This window comes from Abramis brama, assembly GCF_963993115.1.
Source record: "Abramis brama genome assembly, chromosome: 21".
Lineage (NCBI taxonomy): Eukaryota > Metazoa > Chordata > Actinopteri > Cypriniformes > Leuciscidae > Abramis > Abramis brama.
Window position 1 is genome coordinate 2,887,431 of NC_139983.1, and position 7,698 is coordinate 2,895,128.

General features: G+C 43.9%; 1 protein-coding gene across 2 annotated transcripts; it reads right to left on the minus strand.

Moving 5' to 3' along the window:
* Positions 1 to 327: 327 nt before the first annotated feature.
* LOC311072144 (uncharacterized protein) lies at positions 328 to 7,068 on the minus strand. 2 transcript variants are annotated; one of them, XR_014603977.1, is made up of 2 exons: positions 567 to 7,068; positions 328 to 417 (listed from the first exon to the last, which is right to left on the minus strand). XR_014603977.1 is itself a non-coding variant. In XM_084096919.1 (2 exons), exon 2 carries the CDS (start codon positions 6,559 to 6,561, stop codon positions 880 to 882), a length of 5,682 nt encoding a protein of 1,893 aa, XP_083953045.1. In that variant the 5' UTR covers positions 6,562 to 6,696; positions 6,846 to 7,068; the 3' UTR covers positions 337 to 879. The 2 variants fall into 2 exon arrangements, 1 of the variants encoding a protein (XP_083953045.1); XM_084096919.1 differs by having other exon boundaries at positions 337 to 6,696; positions 6,846 to 7,068.
* Positions 7,069 to 7,698: the final 630 nt, after the last annotated feature.

The window sequence follows — 7,698 nt, forward strand, 5'->3', positions numbered from 1 at the left end:
AATGTTAATGTTCTCACTATTAACTAATTATTAACTATGACTTTTGCCTCAATAAACTCCTAATTACTGCTTATTAATAGTTAGTAAGGTAGTTGTTAAGTTTAGGTATTGGGTGATTAAGGGATGTAGAATATGATCATGCAGAATAAGGCATTAATATGTGCTTTATAAGAACTAATAAACAGCCAATATCCTAGTAATATGCAAGTTAATAGTGAGAATTGGACACTAACTGAAGTGTTATCGTAATGTCTTAATATCTTCATGTCTGAAGGGCAATAATATAGTTTAGATTTTTCGAAAATATAACTATTGCCCTTATTATGTTGCCAAATGAACACGTAGATAAACCACTGAAGAAGACCAGGACCACAAGGGACGTTTTTGCATTTTAATTTCTTCTCCAGATGGTGAAAACTGAAAGCATACACAACATGCTCTTAGAAAAACTGAGCTCTATACAGACGAAACTAAAGTCATACATCGGCGCTTTAAAGTGCATTTCCCAATCAGACAATACAAAAATACATTACTTAAGATCCTTATAAACACATATATAAACTTACGGCATTGCCTTGTCAGAGCTTTAGAGAGAATGGCGACAGATCGCTGACCGTGTAATGCTGGATTCCGCCTGCTCTGTTTACCATGAAACCGAAACCGGAAGTTAGCGCGGCAGAAGCGGAAATTAAATTGTCCGCTAATATTTTTAAATAAAACTTACAAATAAACATGAAATACTACAAGAAACTTTTAGAAATGCTTTTTAAACATTTTAACCCATTTAACTAATTTATTAAATTACAGACTGCCATAAGGCAGCACATTCCCCGCCTGACCTCAGGGAGGTCACTATCAACAACAAAAACTTAGAGGGAATCAGTCCTTTGGCAAAAGAAGAATGACTTCAGTAACTGGTCGCAAAAAAGTCTTTCTAGTGCTTTGGTCATTTACTGTGACCTCAACCTTCCTTACTCGATTGTCCTTCCCAGGGAAAGTTGCCGTGACTCTACTCATGAGCCAGCTGTTCCGTGGAACCTGCTTGTCCTTGAGCAAAACAAGGTCACCAACTTGTAGGTTTCGACAAGGTACAGTCCATTTCTGTCTCTGCTGCAATAAAGGCAGATACTCTCGCCTCCAGCGTGTCCAGAACTGGTTAGCAAGAACCTGAACTTGTCTCCATTGTTTGGTGTAAAGGTCCTTGTCCAAGAAATCTCCAGCAGGAGGTATAAGGCACGATTTCTGGGTTAGCAGCATAGAGGGAGAGAGAATGAAAGGATTGTCTGGATCGGACGAAACTGGAAGGAGTGGCCTGGCGTTTATGATGGCAGACACTTCAGCCATAAGTGTGCACAATACGTCGTGAGTGAGTTGCACCTTACTTTGAAGCAGTATTGAATCCAGTATTCTTCGTGCAATGCCGATCATGCGCTCCCAGGCGCCTCCCATGTGGGACGCATGAGGCGGGTTGAATTCCCAACTGCAACCTTGATCATTCAGGTACAGTTGCAGAGCCTTGTCCATTCCTAACTCCTTGGAAGCCCCAATGAAATTAGTGCCACGATCCGATATAAGTTTTTTGGCAGGGCCTCTCAGGGCAAAGAAACGTCTCAGGGCATTTACACAACTGCTGGTGTCTAAGGACTCAATCACCTCAATGTGCACGGCTCTAGAGCTCATGCAGGTAAACAGGATAGCCCAACGCTTACTTTGTGCATGTCCACCTCTGGTACGTCTGGTGGTTACTGACCAAGGCCCGAAAACATCAAGGCCTACGTAGCTAAAGGACGGACATGTTTTCAACCGTTCCGGGGGAAGATCTGCCATGAGTTGCTCTTCCTGCTTTCCCCGCAGTTTGCGACAGATAACACACTTGTGGATTACTGAATTAACTAGTCTCTTTCCACCGATTATCCACAGACCTCCAGCCCTTATCGCACCTTCTGTAAGGTGACGACCCTGGTGCTTGACCTGTTCATGGTAGTGGCGAGTGAGCAGGATAGAGACATGACTGTCTTTTGGGAGAATTATCGGGTATTTTTCAGAGTTCTCGAGCTCTGAGTGTTTGAGTCGACCTCCAACTGAAATGATGCCGTTGTCCAGGACTGGGCTGAGCTTTTCCAAAGGGCTTTGCTTGGCGATGGATTTGCCAACGTTGAGGGCAGACAGCTCCTTTGCGAAGGTGGCCTGTTGCACTTGTTGGAGGATGACACGTTTTGCTTGATCCATTTCATCTGGTGTACGAGGAAGCTGACATATGTGCCACCCTTTACATCCATGGTTTGAATTGGAGCCATTGAAAGATTTTGCCATGTGAATGAGGAAGGCGACTGCACGGACCAAAGACTTGAAGGTGGAAAAGCGCTCAAAGCGCTTACAGGAGACTACTTGAAGGTGAGTAGCACAAGTGCTCACTTGTGGCCTGATTTCACAGTCTTTGTCAGGCTCAACTAACTCAAACTGGTCGTTTTCATTTTTTGCTTCTGGGGGTGAACGACGGATGAAAGAGGGTCCCGTGAACCAAGTTGTTTTTGCTAGTTGAGATGCTGTGAGCGAGCGTGATGCGTGATCCGCTGGGTTCTCCTCTGTGCGCACATAGTGCCACTGCTCCGGCTTTGAAGACTGGCGAATACGCTGCACTCTGTTGTGAACATATGTGTAGAATCTTTTAGATTCGTTGCAGATGTAGCCCAAGACCACCTTGCTGTCTGTGTGAAAGTGAACTGCATCAAACTCTATGTCCAACTCATTCTTGACAAGATCAGCTATCTCTACAGCCAAGACAGCGGCGCACAGTTCCAGTCTTGGTATTGTGGGCTCTGACTGAGGAGTTAGTTTTGATTTACCCATGACAAACCCTACTTCAACTTTGTCATTTGTATACAGAGCTCTCAAGTAGACTACTGCACCTATTGCTTTTGTCGATGCGTCTGAAAAGACATAGAGTTCTTTGCGCTTTGCCTGACTGAGAGAGGTAGATGTGTACGTTCTCGGGACATGGAGTTCCCTTAAGTCCTGCAGCGAATCCCTCCAAGCTTCCCATTTGCTCTGCTTATCTTCTGGAAGTGGTGTGTCCCAATCAGAGTTTTCTGAGGTGAGTTCTCTGAGTAAAGCTCTTCCTTGAATGGTGACTGGTGCTAATAAGCCTAGTGGATCGAAGACACTATTAACAGATGACAAGACACCTCGACGAGTAAATGGCTTGTTTGTTGTGGCCACTAAAAACGTGAATGTGTCTGTCATGGTTTCCCAAATTAGGCCTAGACTGCGCTGTGATTGTGTTTCCTCACCACTCAGATCCAGATCTTTCAAGACTGCTGCGCAATCTTCAGGAGAGAAGGCTTGCATGACTGATGGTGAGTTAGAAGCAAACTTATGCAGGCGCAGATTGGACTCAGCAAGTGAAGCTTGCGTTCTTTGGAGCAAGTCGATAGCTTCGGCTGCAGAAGGCACAGAAATCAGTCCATCATCGACGTAGAAGTGTCTCTCCACAAACTTGACTGTGTCAGCTCCATAGTCTTTCGCTCCAGCTTCAATGGCCTTGCGCAATCCGTAAACAGCCACAGCGGGAGATGGAGAGTTCCCAAACACATGGACCTTCATCCTATAGTCAATGACCTCCTTTTCAACATCATTGTCCATGTGCCACAGAAAGCGAAGATAGTTCCGGTGATCCTCACGCACCATGAAACAGTGAAACATTTGCTGTATGTCGGCCATGACAGCAATGCTTTCTTTACGGAAGCGGAGGAGTACTCCAATGAGACTATTGTTTAAGTCGGGGCCAGTGAGGAGTACACTATTGAGTGAGACACCGTCCTCTTGGGCACTGGAATCAAAAACTACCCTGATCTTGTTGGGTTTTTGAGGGTGGTAGACCCCAAACGTGGGGAGATACCAGCATTCTTCTCCTTGCTTAAGAGCGGGCGCTATCTCAGCGTGACCGTTGGAGAAAATCCCTCCCATAAACTCCACGTATTGCTGCTGCATGTGGGGTTTCTTTTGCATGCTCCGTTTGAGAGACAAAAAACGTCTGACTGCTAGCTCTCTATTGTTAGGCATTTTCCGGCGAGGCTCTTTGAAAGGAAGTGGGGCGACCCAGCTATTGTCATCGTCTCTGTACATGCTTTCGCCCATGATCTCTAAAAAGAGTGTGTCATCTATGGAGGGAGCTGGCTCATTGTCGTTTTTGCTGCGGTTGAAAACTGACTGTCCCAGACTTTGCTCTGGAGCCTTAGAGTGCCTGTTAATGCATGGCGTTTCCCTGAGCTGACGGAAGTTATCACACTGTCCAAAAACTGTGGGGCGGCCATTTTCAAGAATAATTGTCTTGAATGAGTTGACTGTGGGCTTGTGGACCTTACCTACACACACCTCCCCAACTACGACCCACCCTAAATCTAGGCGCTGGGCGAAGGGCGCATGATGAGGGCCATTAACTTGTTCCCTTACTTTGTGTGCACGTAGAACATCTCGCCCAAGCAGTAGAAGTATTTCTGCCTTATGGTCTAGCTCTGGAATGTACTTTGCTATGGACCGAAGGTGTGGCTGGTGCCGTGCAGCGTTTGGTGTAGGGATCTCGCTTCTTTCATTAGGAATGTCCTGACATTCAATGAGAGGAGGGAGTGGGATTACCACAGACCCATCTAAAGACTCAATGTGAAAGCCTTCAGCCCTTTTCCCCCATGTTTCAACGAGGCCTGAACATGTTCTTAGATCATAACTGACTAGCTTATCTTTGATCTTGAACAGATCAAAGAACTCTGGCCTGGCTAAGGAACGATTGCTCTGATCATCAAGTATGACGTAAGCCTTAACCGCACTGTCCTTGTGACCCTCTGGATACACCTTTGTGAGACATATTTTTGAACAAGAACGACCCCACTGACCTGGACCGCACACTTTGGTGCATGTTGTGGTTACTGCGATGCTATCTGAGATATCTTTTCCCTCCCCGCCATCCTCTTGTGCGGGAGCAGGAGCCTTGAAGGTTTGTGGTGGAGGGCCAGGATGCATTACTGTTTCGTGGCTCGTACTTTCACATTCGGAGCACTTTACTGTGGATTTGCAGTCCTTAGCGAGATGAGTGTCCGAGGCACAGCACTTGAAACAGATTCCTTTCTCTTTGAGGAAGGCCTTTCTTTCATCGAGCAGTTTGTACCTGAATGTCCTGCATTTATTGAGTGGGTGGGGCTTATTGTGCAGCGGGCAGTTGCTTTTAAAGTCCTTGTTGGGGGGTGTAATATTAGTTTTATTTACGGAGATGGGTTTGGCGGAGCTAAAGTTTCTCAGGTTGGGTCTTTCTAATTTTAATTGTGTTTGGCTGTTCTGTTGGTTAAAGCTTGGATCGTTACGTCTCTTAGCTTCTTTGCATATGAACTTGCAAAAGTAACTGAAAGGTGGAAAGCAGTCATGATGATCCTCCTTATATTGTGAACCTAGTGACATCCACTTCTCCTGAATTCCATATGGGAGTTTATCCACAATTGGCCTGATTCCGCGTGACGTGTCAAGATAAAGAAGACCGGGCAGATACCCATCCTCTTTTGCTCCTTGAATCTCCTGTAACAGATCCCCAAGTTCCCTCAGTTTCACATTATCCTTTGCTGTAATTTTAGGAAAACTGTCCAATCTCTGGAAGAGCGATTTTTCGATGATTTCAGGAGCCGCATAACACTCTTGGAGTCTGTCCCATGCTTTCTGTAAAGCTACTGCAGGGTTATTGACATACACAGAGCGAATGCGTTTAATTTGACTGCTTGACTCCTTTCCTAACCATTTTGTCATCAAATCGAGCTCTTGTGTTGGCGTGAGGTGAACGTCTGCTGTAGCCCCGGTAAATGAGGAGAGCCACGCTCTAAAGTTCTCTGGTTTGTCATCATATTGGTATAGACCTGAAGTGATGAGGTCACGGCGTGCCATATATTGTGCAAGTGGCTCTGCTTGGTGTGACGTGCTACCAGGTGAGTTGTAAAGAGGCACGAAAGGGCTGGAGAATGGGTTGAGTGCGTTCTTTGTTTGTTTACTTTTTGGTTTAGTCTCACCTTTAGGAGAGGAGGGTTTGGTTTGGATAGTCACGGATGTGTGTTGGTTGTGGCGCTTGGGCCGAGTGTTAACAGGTGAAGTCTCTGCGTCTGAAACGTCGTTTTCAGAAGGATTCCATGTGATGAATGTGCCCTCTATTTCAACACTTCGGTTGCAGGTGACTGGAGCGGGGTCATTATGTTTATTCACATTCATTTGAGATTTCACATATTCACATGTTCTTTCTTTTTTAACTCTATCTGATTCTGATCTTCGGCTCTCATGCCCATCTCGTATTGCCTCTGCTTCTTCTAGCACCTCTGCCTCAGCTACTGCGGCATCTGCTTCTCTTTGTAATTCTAGCACCTGTAGCTCTGTGTCGATTTTCACCTTTTCCACTTTTAACTGTGCTTCCTTGCTTGCATATGAGGCTCTTACCCTAGCGGCTTCTGCTTTGGCTCGAGCACGAGCGGCACTGCTTGCAGATGAGGATGAAAGACTTGAAGCATTTGTAGCAGATCTGTTGCTAGCTGCCATTTTGACCACGATGAAGCTCTTAATGCTGCCTTTTCACTATTATGTTGCCAAATGAACACGTAGATAAACCACTGAAGAAGACCAGGACCACAAGGGACGTTTTTGCATTTTAATTTCTTCTCCAGATGGTGAAAACTGAAAGCATACACAACATGCTCTTAGAAAAACTGAGCTCTATACAGACGAAACTAAAGTCATACATCGGCGCTTTAAAGTGCATTTCCCAATCAGACAATACAAAAATACATTACTTAAGATCCTTATAAACACATATATAAACTTACGGCATTGCCTTGTCAGAGCTTTAGAGAGAATGGCGACAGATCGCTGACCGTGTAATGCTGGATTCCGCCTGCTCTGTTTACCATGAAACCGAAACCGGAAGTTAGCGCGGCAGAAGCGGAAATTAAATTGTCCGCTAATATTTTTAAATAAAACTTACAAATAAACATGAAATACTACAAGAAACTTTTAGAAATGCTTTTTAAACATTTTAACCCATTTAACTAATTTATTAAATTACAGACTGCCATAAGGCAGCACAGCCCTACCCGAGTAGACTATATATGTTTGTGGATAAAGCTGGACATGCTTTATATGAAGAACTGTGCGATAATATAGATATATTATCTGGCATCAATATACCTCTGACAACCTGTAAAGACCATTTTCTATTTTTTGAATAAGCATAATGCAAACAATATATTGTTTTACATTATAAAAGTAATTTTACATCATAGTGGCATTTATTATGCTATGCTTATTTAAATAAATATATTATTACAATAATTTGTTTACCGTGATACAGAAGAATCTAAAGAATGCATTACAGTTAAGTGAATAATAATAAATTACAACTGTTTTGTATCAAGGTACAATATAAGTTCGGGACTTAGTACCAACAAATCCATTCATGAGAGAATATGCCTGCATTATACATATTCTGAAAATCAAGAGAGCAATATAAAGACTTCCTGCTTCCATGTAAACCATCAATATTCAATAATCTTCATAACTGTCCATTTATAAACAGCCCAACATAAAACATATATATATGGCAGATCCAAATAACCTCTAAGTCCATCAGAAGATGCTCTTTAACGCCGGAAAAAACAGATGTTGACAGCGCGGTCAATT